Below are 16,494 nucleotides of genomic sequence, written 5' to 3' on the forward strand. Positions count from 1 at the left end.
TCAGTAGAAGATGGACCCTAAGAGTAGAAACCAATCCTTGAGCGCCAAACCAGCACCTGAGGAAGAGGTTCCTGTTGTGCAGGTAAATGGAGAAGGTCTAAAGGACATCATGGCCAGACACACAGTAAAAGCCCCAGCATATCCTAATACACACAATCTGCTTGAGAAGCAAAATCTCTCCCATTTGATAAGAGCTCGTAATGTTCCATGGACTATGCTAAACTCTCTAGAAGGATGATTGTGTCACTGAATTCCATGTGAGATATGCATGTTACTATCTTCATGTTTCACATTAAAAAACCAAGCCAGGCCGGGTGCAGTGGCTCACACCTGTAATCCCAGCACTTTGGGAGGCCGAGGCAGGCGGATCACTTGAAGTCAGGAAGGAGTTCGAGACCAGCCTGGCCAACATGGTGAAACTCTTTCTCTCCTAAAAATAAAACAAAAAATTAGCCGGGCATGGTGGCAGGCACCTGTAATCCCAGCTGCTCGGGAGGCTGAGGCAGGAGAATCGCTTGAACCCGGGAGGCAGAGGTTGCAGTGAACCAAGATCGTGCCACTGTACTCCAACCTCGGTGACAGAGTGAGGCTCCACCTCAAAAAAAAAAAAAAAAAACCAAGACAGAGAAGAATAAATTAACTAATCAATTTCAGACAACTCTCAAGCAATAAAGTGGGGACACGAACCAAAGTCCTCTAACTCCAAAAATTCCATGCTACCATCTCTCGGATTTTTTCTCATGATACCCACAGAATGAAATAACCTTGGTGGTGAAGGGGCTGAGAACCACTACTTGAAATCTACTAATAGGGCCAAGGGAAAAGATACATAATTTTTTTAAGGCCTAATAAGTAATGACATTTTCTTTTCTTTTCTTTTTTTTTTTTTTTTTTTTTGAGAGAGTTTCGCTTTTGTCACCCAGGCTGGAGTGCAATGGCGCGATCTCAGCTCACTGCCACCCCCTGGGTACAAGCGATTCTCCTGCCTCAGCCTCCCTAATTGCTAGGATTACAGGCGCCTGCCACCAGGCCCAGCTGATTTTTTTGTTATTTTTAGTAGAGACAGGGTTTCGCCATGTTGGCAAGGCTGGTCTCAAACTCCTGACCTCAGGTGATCCACCTGCCTCAGCCTCTTAAAGTGCTGGGATTACAGGTGTGAGCCACTGTGCCCCACCTGGTAATGACATTTTCTAAAACTCCAAGTGCTGTCAGACCTCACAGGCTAAAAAAGGCTGGTGGCAAAGGCCAAGGAGGCTTTGGAGGGCAACAAGGCTTCCAAGGAGGCAGAGGAGGAAGAAGAGACCACAGCTACAGGAAAGAGGATGAAGTTTGAAAAGCTTCTTCTATCCTTGTCTTTTCCTCATCCATCTGAAAGGACTCGGGTTTTTACTCTGTGCCTGATCTATCACAGAGACTTCTGAGGACATTCCAAGACAGTCTACAGTCCTGTGGTCCACTTGGAAATTCAGACAGATAACATTTCAAGGGGATAGTTGGTTTTGACTGAATACTCATGAAAACTTTTAAAGAAGTGAGTGATAGAGCTAAACCATATCTGTAAGTTTTGTTGGTTTTTCTTTTTATTTTTTTGAGAAAGGGTCTTGCTCTGTCACCCAGCCTAGAGTGTGGTGGGGTGATCACGGCTCACTGCAGCCTCTATCTCCTGGGCTCAAGTGATCCTCCCATCTCAGCCTCCCAAGTAGCTGGGACTATAGGACTACACTACCACACCCAGCTAATTTTTTTTTTTTTTTTTTCCCTGTAGAGTCAGGGTCTTGCCACATTGCTCAGGTTGGTCTCCAACTCCTGGGCTCAAGCAATCCACCCGCTTCAGCCTCCCAAAGTGGTGGGATTACTGGTGTGAGCCACTATGCCCAGTTTATGTTTTGAATTAATAGTTTCTTTTTTTTTTTTTTTTGAGGCAGAGTCTTGCACTTCCCCCAGGCTAGAGGGCAGTGGCATGATGTCGGCTCACTGCAGCCTCCACCTCCCAGGTTCAGTGATTCTCCTGCCTTACCCTCCTGAGTAGCTAGGACTACAGGCGCCTGTCACCATGCCCAGCTAACTTTTGGAGTTTTTTTTAGCAGAGTCAGGGTTTCACCACATTGGCCAGGCTGGTCTTGAACTCCTGAGCTCAAGTGATCCGCCCACCCCAGCCTCCCAAAGTGCTGGGATTATAGGTGTGAGCCACAGTGCCCAGACGATATTGTTTCATCTCAAGTAAAAAAACCATTTTTTTCCAACAAATAATTTTTTTTGTTGTGGGGGTTGTAAAGGAAAGCAGAGTGTTTTATCAAGTTTTTTGCTTCAGTGGCTTTAGAACAATTTAAAAGTCAACTTTGGTGTCAGAAAAAAAGAGGACCATGAGGGAAATCCTCAGGTAAAACACATAAAATAAAGTGCAGCGATAGGCAGCTAAGTTAGTGGCATCCAATGCAAATGTCAGGAGGGTCGAGAGCAGTTTTCCCAAGCAAATGGTTCTCCCCACCTTCCTCTCCTTCAGTCTCTACCTCCTAGGGCCCAGGGGAGAAAACCAGAGAGGTAGCAGTGTCCACAGGAGAAACTGGGTTGGAAAACACTTAACACAGACTGCAGGGAAATCTCCAGAAACACTAACCAAGGTAAAAATGAAATAAAATTGAGAGACAAAGGGTTAACTTTAGTTTAGGTAAATTTAATGACTATAAAAGCTGTTCGCATAGCAGCTTTAAAGAGACACGCTTTCCACTGACATAAAGTTGCTTCACCCCTTGCAGCTTATCTCCACAGCTTCATGACGTCTCTCCTCAGCGGCCGGCAATGTCTCCCCTTCCTGTTGGGGAGGACTGCCCAAGTCAGCTCTGAGGCCATCCTCTCAAGTCAGCAATTTGCAGAGGAGTCCTTCAGAGTGGTCCTGCAGAGAACATGTCCCCTAAGTGTCTGAGAGCTGGCCGAGGTGATCTGAAAGAAAACCAGGCAGAAGAAGGCAAGGTAACTAGGACTGTACCACTGGGACTTCACATGGAGCCTCTAGAGGAGAAGCCCCTAAAAGGAGTCTGATGGAGGCGACTGGCTGGCACAGACCACATGGCTCCTGTGTGCCCCTGATCCTGGCAGGAAGAGAGGCCTCATGGAATGGCAATGTATATAATTTAAGAAGTCAAAGCAGGTCAGACCCAGACATGTCTCCCTTTTCTCCTGGAAGATGGCTCCTCCTCAACTCTAACCATAAAATTTAGGTGAAACTGCCCATCACAGACCCTGTCCTCCTAACTCCAAGGCTGAGCCAGTCAAATCCTTCCTTAGGATATTTACAGCCAACAATTGGTGAGAAATGTTCTCTCTCCTCCAACCGAGAGCTGAAAGAATGTGACCCAAAGTTATCTGTGGTCACATTTCTTACCATAAGAACAAGTCAGTCCATTAGTAAATACTTACTAAGTACATATTTTGTACCCGGAATTGCCCTAGGTGCTAGAAGATAAAGATAAACAAACAGAAACAAAACAGGCATATTCCCTGCCCTTAAAGGAACTTCTGTGGATGCTCTAGGGCATCAGTCTGTGTCCTGCCTAACCCATTAGTCCGTGTCCTGCCAGCTTCTGGTTCTGAGGCGAAGTGGACATGAGAACAAGACAGGGAAGGTGGCAGTAGCAGAACTGGGCAGTGTGAGAAGAGAAGGCAGAAGAAAGGAAGAAATGGAAGGAGAGAACAAAAGAAGCATATCGCCAGTGAAAGGGAGAAAGAAAGAGGGAAAATCCCACAGCCATATAGCTGATCTGCAAGTCCAGGGAAAAGACCCAAGAAACTTGAGCACATGTATGTTAGAGAGGCCTGAGCCGTCAGAGATCACAAAGAACACACTGATCTCCGTCAGCAAACACTCTCTACTCACTGGAAATCACTTATACCTCCTGGCCTCTCTGCAGCAAGAAACTACATGCCACTGCTTACTCCAAACTCACCGAATTCCCACAAAGAACCCTTCCAGGGCAGGGCAGGAGAAAAGGTAAGAAGAATAAGAAGGCATTAGTAAGGAGCAGTCTAAAATACAATCCAAAGTGCCCTTCCATTGTACTGGTTGAGAGGAGATTTTTATTTTACTAAAATATGTCTCTAGGAAAAAACTTTATTACCACAAATTATCCAAATCAACACTCATTTCAGTGCAAGCCGACAGCACAAAAGGACTCCTCACCTTCACCAGCACATAGTCCCCAGGCTGGGCTCTGACCCTGAACCCAGGGTTATTGACATCCTCCATCTCTACATCAGGGAAGATCACCTTAAGGTTTCCATCATTCCTGCCGCACAGGTCAGTGGCAGAGCGTTTACTGAGCTGCAGAAAGAAGAGAGAAGAGTTTATGGATTTGTCACAGTCGTAAGTTCTTGGAGGGTAGAACTTGTGCCTTCTCTGTCTTGGATCCCCAAGAGTCTGACCCACAGAGCAATCCTTAACCAAGGAATCAGTGAAGACTCAGTGTTTGCTGCTGCTTCACCAGCAAGGGCAGTGTATGGCCCACAATAGAAACACTAAAGTTTTGCTAACTATATTGTAATGAATCAATTAATCAATGAGTCTGTAGAGAACTGCCTTCTGCTAGAATGGACCTCCAACAGGCCTAAATCCAGAGACATATGAGTGATGCATTTGGAAAACCAACTGTCACTTTACCCAGTCTCATACTAATCACTCATGAATGTTCTGGGATTGTTTGGCCTGGATTACTTGCCGTTACTGAATAGACAGACTGAAAGGCAGAATCTCCATCACGACACCCAGAAGACAGAGCCAGGAAAATACTAACATCACTATGGGATTAACTTCTAGAGTCTACAGAAATCCTTCTCTTCCAGCCATGATAAAGAGAGAGAAACAAGTTTACCCTTCAGCCTTATAAATAATAACCAGCAAATTGGGCAAAATATATGAAACAACCGTTTTTGGATACTGGACAAAAGATCACACAAGACTGTGAACTGTGAGAGAAGGAAAACAAAGTGAGCCCCCCAATCACCCCTGCTTTCTGCCAGAAGGCACATGCCAGACGGGAGCCTGTGAAGCAGGAGGGGAGAGTTCAAGCACAGCACAGTGGTCCTCCCTGCGCTGAAGAGAGAGGGATCAGGGTCCAGGGAGCCTGAAATAGTTAGAAACTGTGAAGCAAATTCTAGAAAGGAGGGAGCAAAGCAGAAAAAGAATTTCAGAAATATGCAGGGGGTCCTTATGAGTCTTCGCTGAACACTAACACTCGCACAGGTAGCATAAAACTCCATGAAGTCAGGCAAAGAGAGTAACCTGGGAACTGTCCACTGAACAGTTCCGAGAACTCACATGTGGCTTGGAATCCACCACCAAATAGAAGAGTTTATGGATTTGTCACAGTCGTAAGTTCCTGGAGGGTAGAAATTATGCTCATTGGTTCCTTGGGATATATTTACTAGCAACTCCTGACAGAAGGCCACATCTTAGTAGTGAGGCCAAACTATCCAGAGAATAAAAAAGTTTTTTTGGCTAGGCGCGGTGGCTCACGCCTGTAATTTCAGCACTTTGGGAGGCTGAGGCGAGTGAATCACCTGAGGCGAGTGAATCACCTGAGGTCAGGAGTTTGAGATCAGCCTGGACAACATGGCGAAACCCCATCGTTACTGAAAATACAAAAATTAGCCAGGCATGGTGGCGCACATCTGTAGTCCCAGCTACCCGGGAGGCAGAGTTTGCAGTGAGCCGAGATCATGCCACTGCCCTCCAGTATGGGCAACAAAGTAAGCCTCCGTCTCAAAAATTAAAAAAATAAAAAAATAAAAAATAAAAAAAGGAAGGGAGGGAGGGAAGGAACAATCTCTGTGATCTCTGGGACAGTATCAAGTGGTTGGACATATGTGTAATTGAAGTACTGAAGTGGTGGAGGTGGGTGGAAGAGGAAGCAGAGCAAAAAAAATCTGAAGAGTAACTGGTGAAGTTTTTCCAGATTTGATGAAAACTATAACCCCAGAAACTAAGAAGCCTCAAAAAAATCCCAAAGAAAACACAAAGGGGTAAACACAAAGAAAACCACCCCCAGCCACATCAAATTCCTAAAAACAGTGATAAAGCAAAATCTTAAAAGCAGCCAAAGAAAACGGCATAGAGTAAAGAAGAATGACCACAAACCTGTCAGAATCATGTATGTCAGAAGTCAACAGAATGATACCTTCAAAATGTCAACCTAAAAGTCAACACTCGGTGAAAATATATTTTTAAAAGGAAGGTGAAATAAAGATCTTTTCAGACAAACAAAACCTGAGCGGCATCACTGCCAAAAGACCTGCATTACAAGCGATGTTAAAAGAAGCCTTTCAAGCACAAACAAAACGATGCCCAGTGGAAACGTGAACGTACACAAGGGATGAAGAATGCCAGAAATAGTAAATGAGTGGGTAAATACAGACTTTTTTCTCTCATTTATTAAAGTTCCTCTAAAAGATAATTGTTTAAAGCAAAAATAACAATGATTTAGGGATACAAAAGTAAAACTCTGGAACAATAGCACAGAAGAAGGAGGAAGGGACAGAAGTATATCATTATAAGAATCTTACATTAAACACACTGAGTGATACCCAGTCTGGGGTTAAAATAATGAGCCAAAAAGAATCCAAAGGGCACATAATCTGCCATTAGAAAATCAAGTTCTGACTACATGCTATATTCTTAAGTAATCAAAGACGCAGGAAGGAGTTCAGTCTTTTTTTTTTTTTTTTTTTTTTTTTTTGAGACGGAGTCTTGCTTTGTCGCCCAGGCTGGAGTGCAGTGGCCGGATCTCAGCTCACTGCAAGCTCCGCCTCCCGGGTTCACGCTATTCTCCTGCCTCAGCCTCCCGAGTAGCTGGGACTACAGGCGCCGCTACCATGTCCGGCTAATTTTTTTGTATTTTTAGTAGAGACGGGGTTCCACCGTGTTAGCCAGGATGGTCTCAATCTCCTGACCTCGTGATCCGCCCGTCTCGGCCTCCCAAAGTGCTGGGATTACAGGCTTGAGCCACCGCGCCCGGCCAGGAGTTCAGTCTTTAAATGAATACCGCTTTAGGGAAACAACCTTCAGCTGAGGTTTAGAGCCTCTACTATTTCCTACAAAATACTTACTAGTTACAAAAGGAAAAAGAGTAACTTTACAGTCAAGAAGGCTGGGAGACAGTATCTTCCATGTTTTCAAAGTTAACATCATCAGTAATGAGACAAATCAAAACTGTACGCCACCTCACAGGATACGATTAGAATACAACGTCCTCTCTCTGGTATTCCTGCCAAAGAATGCATAACCTGAATCTTATCATGAAAATACATCAAATTAGGGACATTCTACAAAATAACTGGCCTGTAATCTTTAAGTGTCAAGGTCATGGAAGTCAAAGAAATAATGAGGAACCATCCTAGACTAAAGGAGACTAGAGAGACATGACAGTTAAATGCAACATGTGGTACTAAACCAAATCCTTTTCCTATAAAGGACAGTTTGAAGACAACTGGAGAAACTTACATGGGGTCTCAGGATTAGATAGTAGTAATCTAACAAGGTTAATTTCCTGATTTTCATAGTTATACTACAGTTATCTAGGAGAATGTCCCTGTTTGTACAAGATACACATTACAGTATTTGGGGGTTTAGGGACATCAGGGCAGCAACTTACTCTGAAATGATTCAAGGGTCTTTGTAATACACTGCAACTTCCCTATGGATTTGCAGTTGTTTTACAATAAATTTTTTTTTAAAAAGAGAGTTCAGGCCAGTGCAGTGGCTCATGCCTGTAATCCCAAAACTTTGGGAGGCTGAGGTAACAGGATTGCATGAGGCAAGGAGTTTGAGACCAATCTGGGCAACACAGCAAAACCCAATCTCTACAAAAAATTTGAAAAATTAGCCAGGCATGGTTGTACACATTATAGTACCAGCTACTCAGGAGGCTGAAGCAGGAGGGTCATGTGAGCCCAGGGAGTTCAAGGATATGGTGAGCTATTGTTACACCACCACACTCCAGCCAGGGCGACAGAGCGAGAGACTTTCTCTCAAAAAATATAAAAAATAAATGATAAAATCAATTAAATTGAGAGTTCAGGTTCTATGATTTGAAAAAAACCAAGTGTAAAAGAACATTCATGAGACAAACAGGGAAATTAGAACACTGAGCAAATATTTGATAATATTAAGAAAGCTGGAAGTGCTTTGGAAATCTAAAACGAATATTAAGAAACTGTTGTCAATTATTGTCAGATATAATAGCACTTTGTTTATAATTTTTTTTAAAGTCTTTATCTTAAAGGCATATATACTGAAGTATTTACTGAAGAAATATCTTTTTTTTTTGAGATGGAGTCTTGCTATGTCACCCAGGCTGGAGTGCAATGGTGTGATCTTGGCTCACTGCAACCTCCGCCTCCCAGGTTCAAGCAATTCTCCCACCTCAGCCTCGTGAGTAGCTGGGACTACAGGTGTGCACCACCATACCTGGCTAATTTTTGTTTTTTCAGTAGAGACGGGGTTTCACCATGTTGAACAGGATGGTATTGAACTCCTGACCTCAAGTGATCCACCCACTTCAGCCCCCGAAAGTGCTGGGATTACAGGCGCAAGCCACTACGGCCAGCCTCCATGTCTACATATGTTTAAAATTCTCCATAATGCAAAAAAAAAAAAAAAGGCAGAGTGATTATAGACACTGGAGATAGAGCTGTATCAAATACTGACTCTGCCACACACTAGCTGTGTAACCTTAGGGAAGTTATGCCCTGTCTCTGAGGTCAGTACCCTCATGCACAAAAGGGAGCTAATAACAGCACCTTTCTCCAAGGACAGTGGTGGCATTCTGTGCTGATGGCCATAAAGTGCACAGTTCCTGGCAGACAGTAAATGCTGAGTGATGTGAGCCATTATCATCTTTTCTGCCACTCTGGACAGAGCAACTTGGTGTTTTAAATTGGCCATGTCTGGAGGAAAGAAAGTCTCCTCTAAGAGAAAGCAATGACTCCAACTGCTAGCCTTGAAAAACCTATTTATTCTCTAGCCCCAAGTAAGTAATGGCTATGTTGGATGTTTAAGAAAGAGCTTTGTGGTCGAGAGCAGTGGCTCACACCAGTAATTGCAACTCTGGGAGGCCGAGGTGGGTGGAGTACCTGAGGTCAGGAGTTTGAGAGCAGCCTGGCCAATATGGTGAAATCCTGTCTCTACTAAAAATACAAAAATTAGCTGGGCATGGTAGTGGGTGCCTGCGATCCCAGCTACTCTGGAGGCTGAGGCAGGAGAATTGCTTGAGCCTGGGAGGCAGAGATTGCAGTAAGCCAAGATCGTGCCACTACACTCCAGCCTAAGCGAAAGAGTGAGACTCCGTCTCAAAAACAAAAACAAAAAACGGCCAGGCATGGTGGCTCGTGCCTGTAATCCCAGCACTTTGCGAGGCTGAGGTGGGCGGATAACTTCGAGACCACCCTGGCCAACATGATGAAACCCTGTCTCTACTAAAAAAATGTAAAAATTAGCCAGGCATGGTGATACACACCTGTAATCCCAGCTACTCAGGAGGCAGAGGCAAGAGAATCGCTTGAACCTGGGAAGCAGAGGTGGCAGTGGGCTGAGACTGCCACCGTACTCCAGCCTGGGCAAAAGAGCGAGACTCCACCTCAAAAAAAAGGCCGGGCCTGGTGGCTCACACCTGTAATCCCAGCACTTTGGGAGGCCGAGGCGGGTGGATCACGAGGTCAGGAGATCGAGACCATCCTGACTAACACAGTGAAAACCCGTCTCTACTAAAAATACAAAAAATTAGCCAGGCATGGTGGTGGGCACCTGTATCCCAGCTACTCGGGAGGCTGAGGCAGGAGAATGGCGTGAACCCAGGAGGCGGAGCTTGCAGTGAGCTGAGATCTTGCTGCTGCACTCCAGCCTGGGTGACAGAGTGAGACTCCGTCTCAAAAATAAATAAATAAATAAATACTTTTTTTGCGTAAATCTAACAAAACATGGACAAAATCTGTATATTGAAAACTACAAAAACTTTGATTTAAAACATCAGCCTGTGGTCCCAGCTACTTGGGAGGCTGAGGCAAGAGGATCACTTGAGCCCAGCAGTTTGAGTACAGCCTAGGCAACATAGTAAGGAAAAAAAAAATCAAAGATCTAATGTTCTGAAACATAAAAAACAACATAATAACACAAACACATATGGCCTCACCCCTTCCACTAGCACCAGCTGGGTACAGCCCACAGAGATCTGATTGGCTTTTGTTGCTTCTTCACGGAAGACAGTGATAAGTTCCTCCAAACGCCTTAATTTTACTTCTTCCGGGACATCATCCTTCAGCCTATGATATGCCCGTGTCTTCTATTAAAAAAAAAGAGGAAACAGAGGTCACCCAGGACTTGTAGAATCTATTCTTAATGCACAGAGGGACACCATGTTCATTCTACCTACAAGTTACAGACACATGTACAGAAACCCAAGCCAGAGCCAAGAGCTTTCTCTGGCTCTGGGAGCATTCCAAGATAGAAATGTAGTGGAGTCACATTTTTGCAAGGGTTAAATTCTAAATTTAGCACATGAAAATCACAGACTCAAAATTACTCTTCATATTTATCCTAACATTACACTTATACATATACCAAATGGCTCATATACACTAGGTTACTCAGCAGCACTATTTATAAAGACATAAGATGCAATGCAGCCTAAATGTTTCATTAGGCAAGTAGTCACAGAAATTATGGTTTATCTATACAAGGAATATTGTGCAGCTATTAAACAGAATGATAGTTCTATATGTACTAATGTGGATTGTTCTCCAAAATCTACTGTTACTTGAAATAAGCAAAGTACAGATGAACACATATAACTTTGGTGTAGACAGAATACATACAGGCATGCTTATGAAAACATGAAATATCCTCAGAAAGTTATAAAAGAAATTGCGAAGAGTAGTTGCCTTAAGGGAAGGAACTAAAACATTAGGCAACCTAGGAAGAAGGAAGAACTACTCATGTACACCACTTAAACTTTTGAATTTTATACCACAAGCATGTATTACCTAGTCCAAAAGAAAAAAGGGAATTTATCCTTAAAACGCCTTTAAATCATTCAAAACCACAGTGTGTATATATATCTTTATGGCATGAGCTCATGCTCAGTACAGCTGGAGAACCACTGAGCTAGACAAAAGTATGGAATAAAAGGAGTATCTATATACCAAAGTCTGGACATTCAAACCAGTCTGCCTTGAAGAGAAGATCCACAGAGGAAAATGGAGAATCCTAAAAATATTGCAGAGTTTACTCCATTCTGTCTACTAACAACAATAACTTACCTCTGTTGTGCATTTACTATGCATGAAACACAACTGTAACTGCTTTAAACATATTATCTTACTTAATCCCCAGAACAACCCTATGACGTTGGTACTAATGTTATCCCCATTTCACAGATGAGGAAACCAAGACATTTGCCCAATGTCACACAGTTTTTGTTTTTTGTTTTTGTTTTTGAGACAGAGTCTCGCTCTGTAGCCCAGGCTGGAGTGCAGTGGCACGATCTCAGTTCACTGCAAGCTCCACTTCCCGGGTTCACGCCATTCTCCTGCCTCAGCCTCCCGAGTAGCTGGGACCACCACGCCTGGCAAATTTTTTGTATTTTTCGTAGAGACGGGATTTCACCGTGTTAGCCAGGATGGTCCCGATCTCCTGACCTCGTGATCTGCCCACCTCGGCCTCTCAAAGTGCTGGGATTACAGGCATGAGCCACCGCGCCCAGCCAATGTCACACAGTTATTAAGTGGCAGAGGCACAATTTGAGTGCTTGCTCTCATTCACTAGGTTCTTGATTAAGTTCCTGTAACCTTAACCCTAACTTAGGAATTCAGTCCCAAAATGAACATTCATATTCACTTACCATAGGATGCTTCTCCCACACGCTGAAAACCCATTTCCCATCCCTAGGATTTTTTTTTTTCTTTGAGATAGGGTCTCACTCTGTTGCCAAAGTGGAGTACAGTGACACAATCTTGGCTCACCACAGCTTCAACCTCCCAGGCTCAAGTGATCCTCCCACTTCAGCCTCCCAAATAGCTGGGAACACAGGCATGTGCCACCACGCTTGGCTTTTTCTTTTTTTTTTTTTTTTTTTTTTTTTTTTTGTAGAGACAGGGTCTCCCTGTTACCCAGGTTGTTCTGAAACTCCTGGGCTTAAGTGATCCTCCCACCTCTACCAATCCTAGTATTAAAAAGATTTTCTCAGGCCAGGCGCAGTGGCTCACGTCTGTAATCTCAGCACTTTGGGAAACTAAGGTGGGCAGATCATGTGAGGTTAGGAGTTGGAGACCGGCCTGACCAACATGGAGAAACCCTATCTCTACTAAAAATACAAAATTAGCCGCGCGTGGTGGCACATGCCTGTAATCCCAGTTACTCAGGAGACTGAGGCAGGAAAATAGCTTGAACCCAGGAGGCAGAGATTGCGGTGAGCTGTCATGCCATTGCACTTCAGCCTGGGCAACAAGAGCAAGACTCTGTCTCAAAAAATTAAAAAAAGAATTTATCTTGGGAGGCTGCGGTGGGTGGATCACGAGGTCAAGAGAGCAAGACCATCTTGGCCAACATGGTGAAACCCTGTCTCTACTAAAAAATACAAAAATTAGCCGGGTATGGTGGCATGCACCAGTAATCCCAGCTACTCGGGAGGCTGAGGCAGGAGGATCGCTTGAACCCAGGGGTGGAGGTTGCAGTGAGTCAAGATCACACCTCTGCCCTCCAGCCTGGCGACAGAGCGAGACTCTGTTTCAAAAAAAAAAAAAAAGAATTTCTCTTGCATATTTGTGATGTCCATGGAAAAAAAGCAAAATAGAAACAGTTCCTCTGAAGCTTCATCTCTCCAAAACGATAAAAGAGAGATGAATAGATACATACATCGGCACAGTTACGCTGTCCACAGAACACTATGCAGTGGCTTTAAAACAAATGAATTAGTCGAGGTGTCATGACTCACACCTTTAATCTCAGCACTTTGGGAGACCGAGGGGGAAGGACTGCCTGAGCAAGACACTGCTTCTTAAAAAAACAAAAAAAATAGTTTGGTTGATGGCAGCTCAGTAACAATGACAATGAAGTCATGGGTTCAGTCATTCGTCAGCCAGCTTTTCTGAGACCCCTGGCCACAGGGACCTTCAATCTCCTGCTCAAACACAAGCACACTGCCACAAAGGTGACTGAGGGAATGAGGAGTGAACCATGCAAATCCATGCCTACAATCAAGAAAATGACAGTCAACCAGGACTATCCTTCTCTGCAGGAAAAGTGCACTAATCTCTCCTTTCCTAATCTCCTTCTGCTTTGTTTTCCTGGAAATCTGTTTTGTTTCTTGGGAAGCTTCCAAGTGAGTTCACTTGCCTAGGAAAACAGAAATGAGGAACCACTGAGGATGGTTGCGAAGATGACTAGGGGCCCCGGTAAAATAAATCACACCTGCAGACCAAAAAGGAGTTCTGCATGTTAAGAAACAATCTTAGATTTCTTATAAAGAAAAGGTTTTCTCCTTCCATATTCAAATTGTAAACAATCTAAACATAATGTTAAAATATTTTAATGAAGAGGAATACTGGCACAGTAATCATGTATCACCAAACTGCTGAACTATTTCAAAGAGTAGACAGAGTGGACTAGAAAAATGAAAGGAAGTGAATCATAAGAGCCTGTGGTTTCTCAAGGACTGCCTTGAGACCACTCTCTTTTCTGCCCAGATCTCTACAATCACCTCCAAACTGGTCAGGAATGATGTCAGTGCTCCCCAACCCCAGGACTCACCTGTCTCATGCTGTAGGCAAAGAGGAAGCCCATGTTGTATTGAACTTCCCGGAGCAAAGAGACTGTCTGGACGTGATCTTCCTCCGTCTCACCACAAAAGCCAGCAATGAAGTCGCTGCTGAGGCTCACACCTGTGACACACAGCAAAGGACGACAGGTCACTGCTGTTTACCTTCAAGGGAGGCCTTTGGCATATGTGGATTACAAGGGAGGGATAGCAACTGTAAGGCCCTCCCTAGGACTATTCAGCCCATGCATAAGTAAAACAAATAGTACAGAGTAAGGCAGGATGGGCCTCTTCATCCACAGCATTCCATGACAGAGACCAGCTTCTTGGCCTACATTTCCCCTAAGCACTAGAAAAGGTATTTCCACTTCCAGTGCTGCATTTAGGGACACAGTAGGAGTCCACATTTTCATTTCAGTCCTTCAGTTTTTACCAGTGAAAAGCTTGTGGTGTTTCATACAAAAATATATTTCTGAATTTGGTTTCATATAACGGTCATTTAAGACAGTAGTAGCAGCTGGGTGCAGTGGCTCACCCCTGTAATCCTAGCACTTTGAGAGACTGAGGTGGGCGGATCACTTGAGGTTAGGAGATCGAGACCAGCCTGGCAAAACCCCATCTCTACAAAAAAATACAAAAATTAGCCAGGCATGGTGGTGTTCAACTCTAGTCCCAGCTGCTCAGGAGGCTGAGGTGTGAGGATCACCTGAGCCCAGGGAGGTCAAGGCTGCGGTGAACTGTGTTCATGCCACTGCACTCCAGCCTGGGCGACAGAATGAGAGCCTATCCCCCGCAAAATAATTATTCCAATGACCCAATGAGGTGAGTACTATTAACTCCATTTTCCACATGAGAAAGCTGCAGCCCAAAGAAATGAAGTCACTTATCTGCTACCACACAGCCTGTAACAGTGGAGCTTCACCCATAGTCACATACCTAGACTCTGCATTACCCTGCCCCATCAAAATGAAAGTCTTTGTGCATAAAAGTTACAATAATTAGGCCGGGTGCAGCGGCTCATGCCTATAATCCCAATACTTTGGCAGGCTGAGGCAGGCAGATCACTTGAGGTCAGGAGTTCAGGACCAGCCTGGGCAACATGGTAAAACCCGTCTCTACCAAAAAAAATACAAAAATTAGCTAGGCGTGGTAGCCTATAGTCTTGGCTACTTGGGAGGCTGAGGTACAAAAATCGCTTGAACTTGGCAGGCAGAGGCTGCAGTAAGCCGAGATTGCACCACCACACTCTAGCCTGGGCAATAGAGCAAGATTCTATCTCAAAAAAACAAAAAACAAACAAAAAAAAAACAGTTATAATTAGAAATTTTGGGAAAAATGTATACACCCACAACCAAATCTAAACTAAAAGACTACAGACTATTTTATTAGGAGGAAGAGGACAGAGGAGAATATAGAATAAGATAATATGAAAGGAATTATCTTTAAAATTTACAGTAATAAGTTGCCATAAAGCTAGTTAGAAAAAGTACACATTTTAAAAGATATCAATTGCTCTCAAATCAGAAATAATTTAGACATAACTTTGTCACCGTACAAGATGAGATAAGGTCTTTCCTCTATGTCCAGAAATACAAAGACCATAGAAAAGGAGTTTCTATAGCCTCGAGACCACAAGGTCATCCATACCTGAGTATTTCCAGCAGGACTAAGACAACAAAAAGTCAGAAACACATAAAAGAAAGAATACAAAGAGAGAGAAAGAGAAAGAAGAAGAGCACAAGAAGTATGAAATTGTGTCACAGCCAGGCGCAGTGGCTCAAGCCTGTAATCCCAGCACTTTGGGAGGCCGAGATGGGCGGATCACGAGGTCAGGAGATCGAGACCATCCTGGCTAACACAGTGAAACCCCGTCTCTACTAAAAAGTACAAAACACTAGCCGGGCAAGGTGGCGGGCGCCTGTAGTCCCAGCTACTCAGGAGGCTGAGGCAGGAGAATGGCGTAAACCTGGGAGGCGGAGCTTGCAGTGAACTGAGATCCGGCCACTGCACTCCAGCCTGGGCAACAGAGCGAGACTCCGTTTTAAAAAAAAAAAAAAAAAAAAAACAGACATTGTGCCACAAGGAAATACCAAAGGTGATGACGGCTGCCTGTATCTAACAACAAGGCTGGTCACTGGTAGAGTAACATGCACAGCAGAATGGGTTTCTTAAATATACCTGGAATAGATTCTCTGATATGGTGAACTAACTCCACATAAGCTTCTCTTGAATATCTGCAATAAAGAACAAAAGGAAAAGGCCTACATAAATCCAATCTTTTTAAATGAATGCTACAAAAAGATAACACTATGAATTCCCACGTGTAATCACTTCTCATCCACATGGCAGGGCACACGAGTAGATTAAAGTATCCAAAAGAGCCCTTTTGATCCAAGCTGTATCTTCTAATCTAGAGCCTATGGATTTTAATTTCAAGGACATAAACTTTTTTTTTTGAGACAGAGTCTCACTCTGTCTCCCAGGCTGGAGTGCAGTGGCACAATCTCAGCTCACTGCAGCCTCAAACTTCTGGGCTCAAGTGATTCTTCCACCTCAGCCTCTCAAGCAGCTGGGACCACAGATATGCACCACCTACACCCAGCTAGTGTGTGTGTGTTGTGTGTGTGTGTGTGTGTGTGTGTGTAGAGACTGGGTTTTGCCATGTTGCCCAGGTGTGTGTGTGTAGAGACTGGGT

General features: G+C 44.0%; 1 protein-coding gene across 4 annotated transcripts in view; it reads right to left on the minus strand.

Moving 5' to 3' along the window:
- Nucleotides 1-2,653: 2,653 nt before the first annotated feature.
- Nucleotides 2,654-16,494, minus strand: part of CDK5RAP1 (CDK5RAP1 mitochondrial tRNA methylthiotransferase) — a 40,933-nt gene continuing 27,092 nt past the window's right edge. For all 4 annotated transcript variants that reach the window (XM_008020998.3, XM_073007905.1, XM_008020980.3 and 1 more), the window contains exons 10-14: nucleotides 15,978-16,033; nucleotides 13,793-13,923; nucleotides 10,179-10,328; nucleotides 4,178-4,318; nucleotides 2,654-2,940 (exon numbers count right to left, since the gene is read on the minus strand). In XM_008020998.3, coding sequence (XP_008019189.1) covers nucleotides 2,860-2,940; nucleotides 4,178-4,318; nucleotides 10,179-10,328; nucleotides 13,793-13,923; nucleotides 15,978-16,033 — 559 coding nt within the window. In that variant the 3' untranslated portion in view covers nucleotides 2,654-2,859. The remainder of the gene's footprint in view (nucleotides 2,941-4,177; nucleotides 4,319-10,178; nucleotides 10,329-13,792; nucleotides 13,924-15,977; nucleotides 16,034-16,494) is intronic.

This window comes from Chlorocebus sabaeus, chromosome 2 (genome assembly GCF_047675955.1).
Source record: "Chlorocebus sabaeus isolate Y175 chromosome 2, mChlSab1.0.hap1, whole genome shotgun sequence".
NCBI lineage: Eukaryota > Metazoa > Chordata > Mammalia > Primates > Cercopithecidae > Chlorocebus > Chlorocebus sabaeus.